The 17,470-nt window shown below is 56.6% G+C and overlaps 1 protein-coding gene across 1 annotated transcript in view; it reads left to right on the forward strand.

The window, feature by feature from the left end:
• The window catches only part of TEAD4 (TEA domain transcription factor 4), a 50,168-nt gene extending 33,238 nt beyond the window's left edge, over nt 1-16,930 (forward strand). The window contains exons 7-12 of the mRNA XM_074357792.1: nt 279-334; nt 2,476-2,615; nt 3,571-3,744; nt 15,439-15,579; nt 16,313-16,465; nt 16,664-16,930. Coding sequence (XP_074213893.1) covers nt 279-334; nt 2,476-2,615; nt 3,571-3,744; nt 15,439-15,579; nt 16,313-16,465; nt 16,664-16,777 — 778 coding nt within the window. The 3' untranslated portion in view covers nt 16,778-16,930. The remainder of the gene's footprint in view (nt 1-278; nt 335-2,475; nt 2,616-3,570; nt 3,745-15,438; nt 15,580-16,312; nt 16,466-16,663) is intronic.
• Nucleotides 16,931-17,470: the final 540 nt, after the last annotated feature.

Below are 17,470 nucleotides of genomic sequence, written 5' to 3' on the forward strand. Positions count from 1 at the left end.
ACCTAGGCTGCAGGGTGGATGGGCCGCAGTCTGGGGCTAGCCTTGTAGGATGGGTCTGCACTTAGGGATGGGGCTTCCTGCTCTCGGGCACCCTGGAGTGAGATTTGCCGAAGCTCCAGTCTATCTGGGGTATATATGGCAGGGCCCAGGCTTGGGACCCCAAGGGGAGGAAGCTAGGAACCAGCCCTCTGGCTGGCCTGGGAGGGAGGGAAGGGGGCATTTCTCGAGACCTGCAACCTGCTCCCAGGCTCACACGTCCTCTCTCCCGTCTCCCACAGTGTGAAACCTTTCTCTCAACAAACCTACACTGTCCAGCCGTCCCTGCCTCTGCCAGGTGGGTGCAGTGTCTGGCCCCCTCGCATGTCGTACCCTGAAGCTCCTGACCTGGTCCCAGGCCCCGACAGCTGGACACCTCCGGCCCTTTAAGATGCTGCCCCAGCACCTGCTCGGACTGCGCACCCCGCCCCCCGGCTCCACCCCGATCCCCTGAGCCAAGCACCTTGTCCTCCCCAGCGGGGCTCAAGGCTTGCAGGGCGGGCACAGCCCAAGGGCCAGGGCCTGTGCCCTAAGTTGGCCACTCCACTGCATGGGTGCCCCATCCAGCTTGGCTCCTGGAATGGCCTCCCTCTGTGACATCATAGCCCTCTCCTCCAAGAGGGGGCCCCGGAGAGCACAGCTGTCCCACCTGGAGCCCCTGGTTAGCAGAGGAAACGCTCCTGGGACAGCAGATGGAGCCTCCGCCCTTGCTGCCCACGTGACCAGCTCTCAGGAGTGTGGCCAGCTCCCCGCCTGTTTCCCAGTTCTCAGGAGGGGCCCTCCACCTTCCACTGCGCAGCGCAAGGCAGCATCCTCGCCCCTGACCCCCTTTCCCGGCTTGGGAGCAGCCCCGCCTGCCTTCGGGCCTGGCTTTCCCTGCTCTGAGCGCATCCTCCCGCCCTCCTGTCCGTCTTCTCCCTTCGCGGCTCAGTGTCCTGCCTGGGTTACTGCTGTGGCCTTTGTTTTATTTTTTTCTCCAATTAAGTTTTTTTTGGAGGAGGAGGTAATTCAATTTATTTATTTAACAGAGGGACTGGGGATTGAACCCAGGACTTTGTGCATGCTAAGCACACACTCTACCACTGAGCTACACCCTCCCCCATCTGCGGCGGCCTCTTAACCGGCTCCCCTCTGCCGTCTCATCTCCCCTCTTTCCCCCTGTAACTCGCCCCGTCACCTTGTTAAGGCATCAATCTCATCTTGCTGCTTCTGGCTTAGAATCCTTCAGTGGCTCGCAGGTGCCTTCAGGATACAGTCCAAGCTTGACCTTCCCTCTCTGTGTCCCTGGGGCAGCATCTGTGACTGGTGGGAGTCTTCTGTGTGTTAGACCACGTGCGGGGTGCGTACAGCAGTCTCTCAGGAAGTTGAGCTTGAACAAATGAATGAGTGATTCAGCTCATATGTCAGGTACCAGCTGGTGTGTCCAGCATGGTCCTCCACCCACCCTTCTGACCGTTTCTTCTGTCTCCTCCTGGGCTCCTGACTTACCTGCCTCGCGCACGGGGCTCCCCTTCCCCAGACTCCCAGCCTGGAAAAGCTGGTGTCGCCTGGGGTTCCCCTCACCGCCCTCTCGTCCCGTCGTCACCCAGTGCTGGGGTTCTGCTCCCTCCTGCGTCCCCTCCTCTTTGCTCCCCTGCCTTCTTCATTTTTCCAGTCTGGGAAAAAACACACAAAGACTTCGCTTCCAGTCTGCCTCACCCCTGCCCAGTCCTTCCTCCACGCTGAATAGGATTCCTCAGAAATGCACATCTGACCGGTCCACTGCTCCCCTTAAATTCCGGTCACTCTCCTGAGCTCAGGCACAAACCTGCCCTTCCCGTCAGGTCTGCCTGACTGAGCCTCTGAGCTCACTGAGCGCCTCACGGCCCCATCCCTTCGCCTCTGCTGTGCCCTCTGCCTGAGGGCACATTCCCCGACTGCACCTGCTGCCTCCTGCTCCTTCATCACAACTTATTTAAGTGTCACCTTGGGGAGACCTCTCCTGACCCCTCCACGGTGGACTAGGCACCTGCCCGCCGAGCTGAGTGCCTGCCTTGTCAATTTTCATCACGTTCATTACGTCCCACGTTCGCAAACCTGCATCGAGTGTCTATTCTGGGCCAGGAGAGACAGTGATGGGCTCGTGTCACTGTACTGATCTGTTCAGTCATCTCCCTGGCTGGACCAGAAGCTCCTCCACGGCCAGAACCTAGTGGTGGCTGCCCTGGGAGCCCTTGGTCCAGCCCCGACTCTCCCCCAAGTGCAGTTCTGTGCAGGGCCCTGAGCTCCCCACAGGGGCTGCCCTGCACCTCTAGCCAGTGCTTCCCCCCATTCCCACACTGGGAGGCCCCATTAGGGCAGACAGCAGGCCCCCAGCCGGCACGGGTCCTGGGGGCCTGGCGGGGGGTGCGGCGGGGAGGCCATGTGGATGGGTTCCCATGGGCTGTCTTCTACATGCAGGGTTTGAGTCTCCCACAGGACCCGCCCCATCACCCTCCGCGCCCCCGGCACCCCCATGGCAGGGCCGCAGCGTGGCCAGCTCCAAGCTCTGGATGTTGGAGTTCTCTGCTTTCCTAGAGCGGCAGCAGGACCCCGATACGGTAGGTCCTGGCTTCTGTCTGGCTGCTCTCCCGCCCCAGGCCTCCAGCTCCTGTTCCAAGGCTCAGGCCTCCTCGCCCTGCCCCTTGGCCCCGCTCCTCTTGGGGCTGAGTTCTCAGTTCCTTTCCATCCTCCCCCTGTCCCTGCGTCCTCTCCTGCCTCTCTCTTCTTTCTCAGCCTCCTTCCCTCTCTCCCTTTCTCCTTTAGTGCTCCCTCCCCAGAGCCCTCCACGGTGCCTGCCCCATCCAGGCCCAGGCTGTAGGGCCCTGTCCCTTCCCTGCTCACTCCACACCCTCCCTCCTCCCAGCCCCGTCACCAGTCTGAAGCATCAGTCCAGCCCCACCCGCAGGCTGCCCCGCCCCGTCCCCTTCAGTGTCCGCTGCCCGGCTGACTGGCGTCACCTCTGCAGAGGTCAGAGTAGCACTTGGCCAGGTGGACAGGATGCCAGAGCCAGGAGGACTCCACTGACCATTTCACTTTGACACATTCAGACTTTTGTTTTAGGTGAGGAACCCATTAATCAAACTCTTCCCCCAGAGCCCAGTGTGAGCCGCAAAGAAATGGATTTTCTCTGGTGTCAGTGAGGTGCTGCAAGGCACACAGGGCCCCCAGCCCCAGCCTCCAAGGGGGAGCACCTCCCGTGGGCCAGTGGTCCTCCACCACAGACAAGATAACGGGCCCCAAAGGATGTTTAGTGGCAGAGTCCAGACTCAGAACAACATAAACAGCGACCCCGTTGTACCGAACACCCGTGGGGCCGCTACCGCGCCAGGTGCCTTTCGCCTGTTGACTCTGCTTTACCGTCAACCCTTCTACTGGCTGCATTTTACTGGGGGGGATCCGAGACCCCCACAGTGGCATCCCCTGCCCTGCGCCCTCGGCTGGGCTCTGGGCCCTGGTCTGATCTGTCTGCCCTGCTGCCCCCGGAGCTGCTCAGACTAGCTGTTCTGTCCACAGTACAACAAGCATCTGTTCGTGCACATTGGCCAGTCAAGCCCCAGCTACAGCGACCCCTACCTCGAAGCCGTGGACATCCGCCAGATCTACGACAAGTTCCCCGAGAAGAAGGGTGGCCTCAAGGAGCTCTTTGAGCGGGGCCCCTCCAACGCCTTCTTCCTTGTCAAATTCTGGGTGAGTCCTTGGGTGGCCTCGTCCTTTCCACCCAGCGCGTCGTTGGCCGCAGGGAGAAAAGAGGAGTGGGCGTGGGGTGGGCAGGACAAGCATGGAGTGGCCATCAGGTGGCCGAGGTCAGACCTCTCCTGATGGGGGCGATCGCAGCCACGCCCAGCTGGCCAGAGGAGCAGCCTCCAGGGGGCTGTGGTCCTGGGAGAGGACCTGCAGGAGACCCCGGAGGGTGGGGGGTAGCCCCCCAGTCACCCGAGGCTTTGAATGCCAAGGCTTCCAGCCAGAGTTGGGCTCAGCCTGGAACTGCTCAGGCCCCACGGGGCCCTGCACAGACTGCGCTTGAGGGAGACTGGGGGCTGGACCAAGGGCTTCCAGGGCAGCCACCGCTAGGGCTGCACAGGGCTTGGAGAAGTAGGCTGTCGGGTTAGGTTAGGTCAGCCCCAGGAAGACACCCCGCTTCTCAAACAGCATGGCCTCCGCCGCCCTCCCCACCTCACCCCTGCAGGGGTGTGTGGGTAGAGCCCCCTCCTTTCAAAACCTCCTTGAGACCAGGAGGCTTAGTGCCTGTTCCAGGGGCGTACCTTCCCTGCCCGCCTGGAGCCCACAGAAGGGATGCAGGGAAGAGACAAGTGCAGGTACACCGGCGGGAGGAAGTGCGGGAACCCCTTCTGGCGGGGGACTGGAGCCTTCTGAGTGGTTCCAGAGCCCTGAAGCTGGGCCTGGGTGGCCCCACCCACATTCCTCTCCCTGTGTGGTCGCCACACTGACCGCACCCAGGAGGCAGCTCAGAGAGGCTCGCCCTTTGTTTGGTCCCAGACCACTTGGATAATCTGAGAGCTGTGCTTACCCTGGAAGGAGGCATATTCACTCCAAAGTTCACCTGGGATTCCAGGTGGCCTCCAGGCCCTGGCTGGGCGCTCAGTCTGGCTCTCATCCACAAGCAAGCCCGTGGGGCTGGCTATCTGCAGAGGAGCCTGGGACGGAGACCCAGGGCTGGCCTCTGGGAGAGGCTCAGCGCTGGCACCCTGCAGGACAGCTGGCTCCGCGAGCAGGTGGAGGTTGTCCCCGCGCCTTTGGGGATGTGCACAGTCTACTAGGCGAAACTGGGAAGGGCTGTCACAGCCTGTGGGGGGCTTAAGGAGGCGCCTCCGGAGGGGCTGGTCGTGGGTAAACGTGTGTGAGAGGGAAGAGTGGTGAGAGGCGAGTCAGATTCTGGAAGGTCCTGATCCTACAAAGGTCTGGATTTTAATCTGTGCCGGGGTGAAAAGTAGGTAACAGTCTCTTCTACTTTATCTTATTTTAAATCAATGCTTGTTTAGGGTTATTAATACTAAGAGGCTTATGATGAGAAGTGTTAGATTCTCGTCCCTCTCCTCCCAACCCCAGTCTCGATCCCAGGAAGTGTCACTGTTTATTCTGGGCTTTATCACCTCAGTTCCAAATAGCACGCTTACAGCGCTGACTTTGATATCACGACCACGACATTGTGTATTTACGGTCGAAAAATGTTGGCTGTTACATCACTTCTCCCCTCATCATCCCAATTTATCCAATACGTTATGTAATTTAGTCAAAGCAAGAAAGAGTGTACGTTTTTTGACCGCGTGGATTGACCACCAGAGAGCCAAAAAGTGTCTAATGATTACAGCTTATTTCTTGCACTACTTTTTTTCCCCCTAAAACTAAATGGCTCATTTCTAAATAAACCTGCTATGAAAATTTTACAAACTGTCCCATCATCACCACCATGTAAATTTTTTTGAATTGTTTTTCCCCACATGCTCAAACCCGTCAGATAATTTATCCCGTCTCCCTCCCTCCCCCAGGATGCCTCTGTTCGGCTCCAGTTTGAGCTGGTTATCCTCCAGGCCTGCTCGACAGTTGTCCTGAGACCTCCTTTCACTGCTCCCCTATATTGAATCCACAGTTTTCGGGATCTCATATTTCTCTCTTTTTTGGTGTCCCCCACCTCATTTTGTTGGAGCACACCCTGTAGTACCTTCCTGAGAAGATGTGCATGGTACGTAAATGTTCTGAATCTTTGCCTGTTTGCAATGTCATTTATTTTTAGGACGTGATTGAACAGTTTGGGTACAGAATCTAGATCATAAATGATTTTCCCTGGAAGGGGTTTTCAGGAATCATTCCTCTGTTCCTCCAGTGCCTTGTCTGGTAGAACCTCATGCTCTGGTCTTTGTTACGCACCTCCGGGAGCTTCGCATTCCCTCTCTCTTCCTTATATTCTTAAATTTCGCGTTGATGCGCTTTGGGATCTGTGCTGTTTGTCTTCCTATTTTTGAGCCAGGCACTTGGTAGGTATTTTTAATCATGAGATGAGAGTCTCTCAGTTTGGTAAATTTACTTATATTATTTCTTTTCCTCTGTTTCCTTTGTGTTCTTTTCCAGGAACCCCTGTCAGTCTGATGTTGGATGTCCCAGACTTACCCTCTCTGATTTTTTACCACTTATTTTTATTTTCCAATTCATTTTCTTGGAGATTTTCTTGATGTTGTCTTCTAGTTAAAAATGAATGTGAGGGCAAGGGTATAGCTCAAGTGGTAGAGCGCGTGCTCAGCACGCAAGAGGTCCCAGGTTCAATCCCCAGTACCTCCTCCAGGCGGAAATCAGTAAAGAAACCTAATTACCTCCCCCTCAGAAAACAAACAATACAAGAATGAACCTGAGTAAATATTGATAAAACCCCAAGTAACATTGGCATAAATAAATACCCTGTCTTCCTTTTCTGTACAATAAGTCTGGAGGTGGACTGTCCAGGGCTGGTCCAGCAGCTCCATCTTCAGTGCGTGGCTTCTGCCCTCAAGGTCATGGCTGCTGGGGTTCCAGCCTTCATATCCATTTTCCAGGCATCAGGAAGGGGATGCGAACTTAGCTGCCTTCAAGGAGACGTCCCAGAAATCCCACACAGCTCTTAACTAGTTGTCTGGTTGCAGGTAGCTGCAAAGGACGCAGGGAAATGTAGTCTTTTAGTTGAGTAAATTGCCACGCTGAATAAAATCAGGGTTCTGTTACTAGAGAAGATGAATGACTTTCAGTCATGGATGTGGCACAGTTTAATGGATGGCAGTTTTTCCTTAGTGGTTTGTAAAGTCTTGGTGCGCCGTGTAGTTAGTGGTGACATAGATGAATGGAACGTTCACTCCTTGGCATTCTCTGCCCTGCCTTCTATAGGAAATTTAATTGTGACCATGAAAGTTTTAACTTTTAGGAGCGCCTTCTTGCTCCTGGCTTGCTCCACGGCTAGTTTTTCTCTCATCTTTCTGGGGATGTGAAGTGGGGATTATTTTTTTAAGTTTTCTCCTGCTTCCTTGCCTCCTTTTTTTTTTTCCCTTCAAAGTAGATTTATTTAGAAAGAAGGTAAGAGAAAGGCCAAGAGGTGTGGGGTTGGGTGTTTAAAGAACAAGAAGACACACACTCCATAGTCAGAGTGTGGGCCGTCTCAGAAGGCAAGAGAGAGCGTCTGTCTTTGCTTCCTTTTTTTGTGTGTATGTATATTGTACTGAAGTCAAGTCTGTTTACAGTGTTGTGTCAATTTCTGGCTCACAGCACAGTGCTTCAGTCATACATGGACATACATGTATTCGTTTTCACATTCTTTTTCACCGTAAGTTACTGCCAGATATTGAATACAGTTCCCTGTGCTGTACAGTATGAACTTGTTGTTTATCTATTATATATATATTAGTTAGTATCTGCAGATCTCGAATTCCCATTTTATCCCTTCCCACCCCTTTCCTCCTACCCTGCAACCATAAGTTTGATACCCACACTGTGAGTTTGTTTCTGGTTTGTAAATAAATTGATCTTTTTTTTTAGATTCCACATGTAAGTGGTATCATATGGTATTTTTCTTTCTTGTCTTTGTTTCCTTTTACTCTTCTTTTTTTTTTTTTTCTGTTTTAGTCTCTGTCTTTCAAGTTGGAAGGTTTTCTCAAATGTCTATAATTCTCGGCCATGTTTTTTGGTCCTTACTTTTTTTTTTTTTTAACAGTTTTATTTCCATGTAATTCATTTAACATATAACCTACCTAATTCAGTGTTTTTAGTGTATTCACAGAGATGTGTAGCCAGTTAACTTTAGAACATTTTCATCACCCCCAAAATAAACCCCACACCCTTTAACTGTCACCCCTGCCCCCCAGCCTTAGGCAATCACTAATCTGCTTTCTATCTTTATAGCTTTGCCTTTTCTGGACATTTCACATAAATGGAATCATACAATATGCGGTCTTTTGTGACAGGCTTCTTTGATGTAACGTACTGTTTTCAAGGTTCAGCCATACTGTAACATGTATCAAGACTTCAGTCCTTTTTATTACTGAGTAATATTCCATTATAGGGATAGACAACATTTTGTTTATCCATTCTTCCATCAGTGACGGTCATTTGGATTGTTTCCATGTTTGGGCTATTGCAAATAATACTGCTACCTTTTTGAGGAACTGCCAGACGCTCTTCCAAAGTGGCTGCACCATTTTGCATTCCCACCAGCAGTGTATGCGGGTCCCAGTTTCCCCACATCCTCGCCAACAGTTGATGTTTTCTGTGACTGTAGCCGCCCCCGTGGGTACAAAGTGGTATTCATCGTGGTTTTGATTTCCTTGTGCTTAATGGTCATACGTACGTCTACATCTTCTTCGGAGAAATGTCTGTTTAGCCCCTTTGCTCAGTTTCAAATTGGATCATTTGTCTTTTTATTATTGAGGTAGGAGTTCTTCATATATTGTAGAGAGAAGTCCCTTATCTGGTATATGACTTGCAGCTATGGTCCCCATTCTGTCTTTTCACGTTCTTGTGTGTATGTGTGTGTGTATCTTAATTTTTTTTAATTTTTACTTTTTTATTGAAGTGTAATTGATTTACAGTGTTTCAGGTGTACAGCAAAGTGATTCAGTTCCATGTATATAAATATGTATTCTTTTCCATTATGTTTTATTAACAAGGTATTGAATGTAGCTCCCTGTGCTGTACAGCAGGTCCTCGTTGTTTATCTGCTTTATATACAGTAGTGTGTATCTGTTGACCCCAAACTCGTCATTTACCCCACCGCCCTTTCCCCTTTGGTAACCACAGTTTGTTTTCCATGTCTGTGAGTCTTCACATTCTTGAGGGTGTCCTTTGAAGCACAGAGTTTTCATTGTGATGAAGTCCCGTGGATCCGTTCTTCTGTTGTTCAGGCTGTTTGTCCTCATTTCAGAGACTGGGGGCTCTGTGTCCGAGGCAGGACTTGTCGCCTGGTGGGCTTCACTTAGGTGATCGGGGTTGGTGAGCCAGCTGTTTTATTGAGGAAACCAGTAAGCGTCAGCATATTTACTGGACTTCTCTCTTTCCTGAGTTGGTTCAGTTTCTCCAGAGGAGACTGATGGATGGAGAGGGAGGCCTGGAGGCCTGACCGCCCAGTGTCCAGACTTCCAGCCCGTTCCCTGTGTCACATCCGGTGGCTCCCTGGGCCCCCCCCCCCCCCCGTCCTGGCCTCTCTTGCCCCGAGGACGTCCGCTGACCCCTCACCCAGAAGGCACTTCGAGGCTGTAATTCCTGTTGCTTCCTTTCCCTGCAGAAGCCGCTCTAGCTCAGATCAGCCGTCAGTCCTCTTGAACTTGTTGAGCTCCTTTGTCAGCCTGGTCTCGTCCCTGTTTCCTTCGTCTGTGTGGTAGATCACGTCAAAAAAGCTTTTTGCTCTCATGCAACTCAGATCTCTGGAGGGAGGGACAGGCAGTCATGTGGTCAGCCTCCCGCTTTACCCAGAGGTCCACGATTGTCGCCTCTAATGCATTGGTGGTCGTTGTCTGCAGCTGGGTTGAGAAGGATCTTGAGGGAACCACTCCTGGATTGACTGGTAATGTCTGCTGAGGGTACCGCAGAGGGTGATGGGGGCGTCTTTCCTACCCATTTCCCTTCTGTTAGGTAATGAGGAGTCACTGAAGGTTTGTCAGCAGGGCATGACATGGCCAGAGTTGTGCTTGGCTGGATACATCAGGAGCAAGTAGGAGACCAAGTGAGAGATTCCAGCCTCTTTAGGGCCTCAGCCGGAGATGCTGGCTATTTTATTTTATTTATTGTGATGGAGGCACCGAGGGCGGAACCCAGGACCTCGTGCATGCTGGGCACATGCTCTATCCCTGATTATACCCCGCCGATCAGGAGAGGCTGGCTTTAGAGAGTGGCGTGTGGGGCAGGACGCTGGGCTCCCTGTTTCCAGGAAGGGCTTAGACCATCCCACTTCCCTTTCTCCTCTGCCTCCGCTCCCTTCCCACCCTGAACGTGGCAGTGGTCACCAGGAGGCTTTGCTGTGGGCGGCCAGCTCGCGCTGTTACTGTCTGGCCGGCAGGGGTGACTCCCATTTCCTGCTGTGCGTCCAGGGAGGCCGCTGGCCTTTCCTTCAGGGAGCCTCCACCCTCTCTCCCCTGCTCCTTCCCCGCCCCCTAGGCCTGTCCACACTCAGCTTTGACTTGGAAGAAGGCGCTTGGCTTTGCTGCCCCAAGGGTTCAATTTGGGGTGAGCCCTCACCAGGGAGGCCTGGTTGGCAGAAGGCACTGACGACACTGCCCGGTGGGGACAGATGGCATATCAGGGGCCCTTTCTGGTTGCTCCTGCCTTTTTTCTGTTGGTGAGAATATTCTGTATTCTTCTGGCCACTATCCTGGCAAGAACCAGCCTAGGCTCCCATTTCACAGATGGGGAAACTGAGGCATGGAGTAAGCTGGGGCCTGGCTCTGAGACACCCACCCCGGCTAAGCCTCTCTCCTGCAGTCCTTCCTGTGATGTACACATGGAGGAAGGTCACACCGGGCGCTGTTCATCACCTCACTTATCTTAGCATGGGGGTCCAGCTGACAGCCTCATTCTGGGAAGTGACATGCTCAGGCTGCCCAGTTCATAGTGGCAGAAGCAGGATTCAGATGCAGGCCATCGGGCACTCACTGTGCCTGGAACCATCACACTCAACCGTGCTGTCTTGCCAAGGGCCTGGTGCCCCCCGCAGGGCCCTGGTGTTCCCGCCCCCCGCCCCAGCACTTGGTGGAGAAGGCTCCCAATTGCGTGAAAATAACGCCCCCCAGCCTCTGAGAAACAGCGGCCAGCGGTGGCACGGGGACAGCAGACTTAGTTGTGCCTTTAGAGTCGAGCCAGGCACTGGGGGTTCTTGGGTTTTCCAGAGCCCAAACATCCCTTGCAGAAAAAGGCAGAGGTGCCCCGGCTGGAGGGAGGGAGGAGCCCGCGAGCCCTCCTCCAGTCTGGCTCCCGGCCCTGGTCCTCCCCTTCCTTCTGACTCTGGGGAGGCTGGAGGCGGCGGTGGTGGCAGAAGAGAAGGCAGGGGACAGAGGTGCCGGGAAGTGCTGTGCACTCGGCCCATGCTGTGTGGACCCAACGGGAGGTCACGTTCCCAGTGGGAGACTCAGAGCAGGTCTCAGCACCCTGCAGCAGTAACCACCACGTAGGGAGGGGGGTGGGCCACCTGCGAGCCCTCCCCGCGTCCAAGGGAGGGGGGCAAGGCAGGTGGCACAGGGCCCAGCTGGGGCGTCCAGGCTCAGCTGCTCACGGGAGAGCTGTGTCCTGAGGGAGTCTTGTATTTTTTGGGCCCTGTTTCCCCATCTGAAAAATCAGGCTGCAAGGGGCTGTGTCTCTGGTGTGTGGGCTCAGCGTGCAGGGAAGGGGGCCATGCATTCGCTTGTCCCTGGTCCTCGCCTGATCCCCCATGGCTGGGCCTCTCTGAAGGCTGGAGGCTTGGCACAGTGAGGGCAGGTAAAATTGGAGATGGGGGCATGTTGGTGGCCAGGGCACCTTGGCCGTCATCTGGTCTCTCTCCTCCTGAGTAGGGGGAGGGTCAGATCTGTGATGTGGGGGACGACTGTCCCCTGCTTGTCAACCGTGAGACTTCTGGTCGACCGTGGGGTCCTCACAGGCGGCTCCACAGCCATCCTGAACTCTCTCCTGTGTCCTGGCCTGGCCACGCCCTCCCTGGCCCCCAGCCCATGTGAGTCTGGCCACACAGTTAGGAAGGGGGGCCGCACCGGTGAGGACAGGCTCCAATGCCTCCCGTTTCCTGCCCGGCCGTTTTCTCGCCCGGCCCCCAGGCCCTGGGTGTGCAGGCCGGGGGCAGTTGATCAGAGCCCACTTGGAGTGAGAGGAAGATGGTGATGACCTCCACTTGGCCCCCTGGCCCGCCTCCTCCTGCAAGTTGCTATTCTTATTGGTGGGGTCGCAGTGGGAAGTCATCGGCACGGATCAGTTCTAGCTGGAAGTGGCATCGGGTGCGGGAGGGTTGGGTGGTGAGTTTGGGCTCCGATGTGAAATGCAGGGGCCAAGAGGCTGACATCCCCCCTCCTCCCTCAGGACATGGGGCACCAGCAGAGGCCACCTGTCCTTGGAGTGGGGCGACGGGATTCTTAGACACTGATAGCCATTCATTAACTCTGGTCTGCAGATTGAAAGTGCCGGGCAGAACCGCGCAGGGCCGTGCAGGGAGGAGAGTACCTTAGACCGTCCTCCCAGGCCGTCCTCCCAGGCCAGGCCCTGATTTTCCCCCCTAGGCACATACCAGCACATGACAATGAATCTGAGCCCCACTCCCCCGCCCCGCGCCCGGCTGTCCCTGCTCATCTGTCAGTCACCTGACCCTCTGCACCTGTTCCAGGCACAGCTTGCGAGCTGCCCGCTGCACCGCAGCTATGAATAGGGTGGAGGGAGGGGCGCAAGGAGCACTTGGAGGGTGGGGAGGGTGGGGCATCTCTCAGGGTGACAGGGGGGGCAGCTTTGTTCTCGGGCTGAGAAGGCAGAGAAGCGAAGCTGGTTGGGGAGTTGCTTGGGGTGGGGGTACAAGGTGGCAGGAAGTGTGGCCCTAGAGCTGTGGGAAAGGGCGGGGTCTTCACTAGCAGGATGGCACTGAGACCCCGGGGCGCCCTGGGCTGGGCCGCTGTCTCTGGCAGGGGGTCCCCTGGGTCCAAACAGTGGGGCCAGCGGGCGGGTGCTGGGCAGACTCGGGCCTGTCGCTTTATCTCTGCCTCCATCTCCTCCCCTCTCTCAACCGCCAGCTCCCCTATCCTACTTGCTTTCCCACAAGTCACACGTTCCCTGGGAGCAGGGACAAGGTCCCAGTCTCGTTGGGCCCCCTGCCCTGGCCGAGCTGGGCCGGCGCAGGATAGGTGAGTGACTGAGTGCTTGGAAGGGCCAGGCAAGGGGGAGGCGATGGCAGGAGACCGGAGGGTACTTGATGTGGGGCGGGGCTGCGCTGGGAGGGCTCTCGGAGGTGGAGCCCCTCCTTGTGTGATCCTAGGACCCCTCCTCACTCGGAACCACCGAGAGGTGGGGGGGGTGTTGGCACACCCAGCCTAGCCCGGGCCCTGGGAGAGCTTGGTTCCTGCCTCCAGGGCGCTTACTACCTGGAAGGCCAGGGCCCTCTGACCCGACCCTGCCAGGATGACCCTGCCAGGACGGGGCGCTGGGCAGCTGGCACCCTGTGTGCTGGGGAGAGCCTGGGAGGGGCCCACGGTCTGAGCACACACAGCCCGTGAGTCAGTATTTCTTCTTTACCAGTTAGGAGATGATTTTCGTGTCTATGAGGAAAGGTAGAACCCCCGATTTCATGGACATAATCGCTTAGAATAAGCATGAGCTGGTGTGAAAGAGACCATCAGGGCCGCAGCGGGGCTCGTGGTGGGTGGTGTGTGAACAGCATTCACCGGGGGAGGCCAGTGGTGGCTGAAGTCTGGGAGGCGTCACTTTATGTCCTGGCCTCGCCCCTTGGCTGGCGTCAGCCCCACGTCCGGGGGCCTGCCCTTCCCGGAGCGGGGCTTCCTGCCGGCTCGTTTCCAGGCAGGGTCCACGTTTCGGCCCCTGCCCTTCAAGCTACAGCATCGCTCCGGCACATGAACTGTCCCCCAGGCCCTTTTTTGAGGAAGTCTGAGCCCCGGTCTCCTAGGAGGAGCGTGCGACTTGGTGGAGAAGCTGGGAGACAGACAGCAGGGTGCTGGCCCCGGCCCCTCGCCTCGGGCCCCGTGACGTCAGCTTTGACTCCGCCAAAGGCCTGGTCTGCCTCTGCGGGACTCCCGGGTGCCCTCCCCCTGCTCCACCCCCACCACGGACTGGGGGGCCGTGGTTTGTTTCAGAGCTTCCCCTTGCCATGGATGTGGCTGTCATTTCTTTGTCCTGCATGGAAGCCGGCGCCGAACACACTGAAACCTATGTCTTTGCCTTCATCATGAAAGGAGCACGTGCTCACCCTGTTTTGTAACCTGTTTTTCCTTTTTTCCACTCAACCTTGTGCCGTCGTCAGTCCACAGGAGTCAGTACAGGTCCTTCTCAGTGTTGTGTGTGGCTGCAGTGTTCCTGCTGTGCCTGGGACATCTGACCCCCGCCGGCCGGTCTTGTGCCCGGAAAACCTTCCCCAAAGGAGAGAAAAATAATGTCTCTGACACCCCCTAATGGCCGGTGACAGGGCAGCCTGGGGCCCGGCTCTGGGTCGTGCTGGCACCTTCCTGGGCTTCTGCAGCTTCCCTTAGCTTTGTGCAGAAGCGTCCTTGGTGTCAGAATCTTTATCAAGGTCTGGAGCTCCCCTCCTCTGCGGGGCTGCACCCTGGGCCCCGCGGGGCAGTGATTTTGGACGAGTTGTGTGCGTGGGAGGAGAGGCTTTGCCTTGAGAATAAGCTGTCTGCAACCTGTCTGTGCATTTCTTCTGAGTCTGAACCGGCTCTGTGAGCACCCAGGACTCAAATGGGGTGATTGGACATGGGGTCCTGGGGATGGGGACCCTCCGTGGTTGAGGGCTTCAGAAAAACAATTCCTGTCTCAGTGTCGCCAAGGCCCCGACTGCACCCCCCCCCCCACCGCGTCTCCATCCCTCCCTCCCCTCTGCGCCCAGCTGGGTGGCTGGGTGGGAGAAGCGTGGAGTTGGAGTCTGAAGACCCAGCTGGAGACTTATCCACTGAGTGGCCCTGGGGAAGGCCTACGGTCAGGGAGCCTCGGGGGTCAAACTGAGGCCTCCATCCTGCCTTGTCCGCCTCGCAGGGAATGGGTGTGACACCTTGTCTTACCCACCTTTCCCGAGGAGGTTGGGGGGAGGGATCAGGTCACCCCAACATGCAGCCCTGGGCCCTCCTTCAAGAAGGCGGGGGTGAGACACTGATCAGAGGACCCGGCCACCCAGGCCAAGTTGGGGAGTGGGTGCCCTCGTGGGCTCAGTGGGAGGGTGTTAACCAGACTCGTGTTTTACCAGGAACTCTCAGAGCAGTTGGAGGACAAGTTAAACAGAAGGAGGCTTGTGTTGGGGAGACTAGTCTGGAGGAGGAACAGGGACACAGAAGGTCAAGGTGGCCTGACTCAAGGTCCTGTGGAGATGGCGGGGAGCCAGCCCCCCGAGCTGTTTCTGAAAGGGCACTGGTGGGTCTTGGCATCCTAAAGACCGATCTGGGGCAATGCCTGCAGTGTTGCTGGCACCTGCGTGCAGCAGGGCTGGGCTGACGCAGGCCCCGGTGTGCCCCGGCCGCTGTTCGGGCCACACATCCCGACTTTGCAGCAGGCCTGTGTGGGGGCCGCCGTGGAAGCTTCCCAAGATCCTCCGTCCCTGTCCCTCCTCAGCCCGCCCGGTTGCGTCCTGGCCTTGGAAGCCAGGCTGTGGCCCCAGACGCCGCCCCCAACAGGGCCCCTCTGAATTATCATCCCTTCTTGCCTCCCTGTGTCTCCCTCCAGGCAGACCTCAACACCAACATCGAGGACGAGGGCAGCTCCTTCTATGGCGTCTCCAGCCAGTACGAGAGTCCTGAGAACATGATCATCACCTGCTCCACCAAGGTCTGCTCCTTCGGCAAGCAGGTGGTGGAGAAGGTGGAGGTAGGGCCGCGCCGACCGCTGCTCAGCCAGACCCCGCACCCTTGCAGGCTGGGCCTCACCCCTCCTCTCCTCTTTCCCCAAGTTTGTCAGAATTAATGATGCCTTACCCTCATCGTCTCTCTTTATTGATAGCCCACCTCGTGCCCAACACAAGCAGAGGCCGGGCAGCCCCTCCCCATCGTCCTCACCCTGCTGCTCCCTGGATCACTGGAGAGCCTTCCAAACATGCCAGGGAATTAAATTTTTACTTTGAGATCACAGTGGATCCACATGCAATTGTAATGCCTTCCCTAGTTCCCCTAATGGCAGTGTCTTGCACACTTAAAGTGTAATATTAGCAGCCTAGAAGTTGACACCGAGGCAGCCCACCAACACAACTTAGATTTCATCCACTCACACGAACTCACTTGTGTGCACGCGTGTGCACAGATGTATAGATACACATACATGGCAATTCTGTGGCCGCAAGATCCCCCCGGTGCAGCTGGGACTGTCATCACTGTCCCGTCTCGCCTGTCACTCCACCTCCACATCTTGAAGCTCCTTCCTCCGATTCCTCCGATACCTGGCTTCTGCTGGCCACTCAGGGACGGGCGCTCTGTTCTCAAGGGCCCCCGGCTTCTGCCTTTCCTTCTACCGCACTTAAGAGTACACGGGTCGTGGAGCTTCCTCCAGGCCTGGGCTGGAGGTGGTCAAGGATTTCCTAAGCCCCGCTGTCCCCTGGGTCCTGCAGACCGAGTACGCTCGCTATGAGAATGGCCACTACTCGTACCGCATCCACCGGTCCCCGCTCTGTGAGTACATGATCAACTTCATCCACAAGCTGAAGCACCTTCCTGAGAAGTACATGATGAACAGCGTGCTGGAGAACTTCACCATCCTGCAGGTGTGTGCGTGCAGGTGTGTGCATGGGGGTGTGTGTGTGCAGAGGTGTATGTGTGTGCAGGTGTGTGTGTGCAGAGGTGTATGTGCATGCAGGTGTGTGTGTGCAGAGGTGTGTGTGAGTGGTGGGAGTGGGGCGGTGGACAGAGCAAATGCATGCCCTCTTCTGAGGCCCTGACCCCTCCTCCTTTTGCACCCGCAGGTGGTCACCAACAGGGACACACAGGAGACCCTGCTGTGCGTGGCATACGTCTTTGAGGTGTCGGCCAGTGAGCATGGGGCTCAGCACCACATCTACCGCCTGGTGAAGGAATAAGGCCGGGGAGCAGGGAGTGGGGAGGGGACCTGCACGGGCGGCCCCCCGCCCCGAAGTGCCAAGAGCGTTGAGGTCATGACTCTTCCACCCAGGAACGAACTGTCTGAATCTGCAGTGCCTACCCCAAATAAACCCAAGATCTGTGTATTTTCAGAGGGCCCGATCTGGCTGTGTGAGCCTCGGGAGGGATTGAGGGAAAGGGGGGCTGTCTGGGAAGTGGTCTGAAAACAGCCGCAGGGGGCCTCTCTGGGTTCCGAAGCCAAGGCCCTTGTGGACTCGGCCAGGAAGGGCACCAGATGCTGAAGCACGAGGTGGGCAGGTCCCTGCGCTGCGCTGAGCCCCACCCTCCGCTGCCCCCACACAGGGAGCCGATCGATCGGTGTGGTGGGTTCTTGGCCCGTGTGTCCTGGGTGGGCACCGCGGACACCTGTGTGTGATGCGTCTGACTCCCTACCTGGGGGGCCACCCCTGCTGCTGCCCCAGGACAACAGACTGGGAGGCCCAGCCCAGCCGGGGAGGGTTTCAGGAGTGGAGGTGACTGAGTTCTTGGGAGGTTGGAAGGGGGCAGGAGTTCCCTCGTTTGGTAGTTTTCCTCCGTCTCCGGTGGACGTGGACTCTGCGGCCATGCTGGCTGCCTGGGGGGTGGGCCGCAGTCAGAGGGGCCCCAGACGGCGAGGGCTGGGATGCGGTGCT

This window comes from Camelus bactrianus, chromosome 34, assembly GCF_048773025.1.
Source record: "Camelus bactrianus isolate YW-2024 breed Bactrian camel chromosome 34, ASM4877302v1, whole genome shotgun sequence".
Lineage (NCBI taxonomy): Eukaryota > Metazoa > Chordata > Mammalia > Artiodactyla > Camelidae > Camelus > Camelus bactrianus.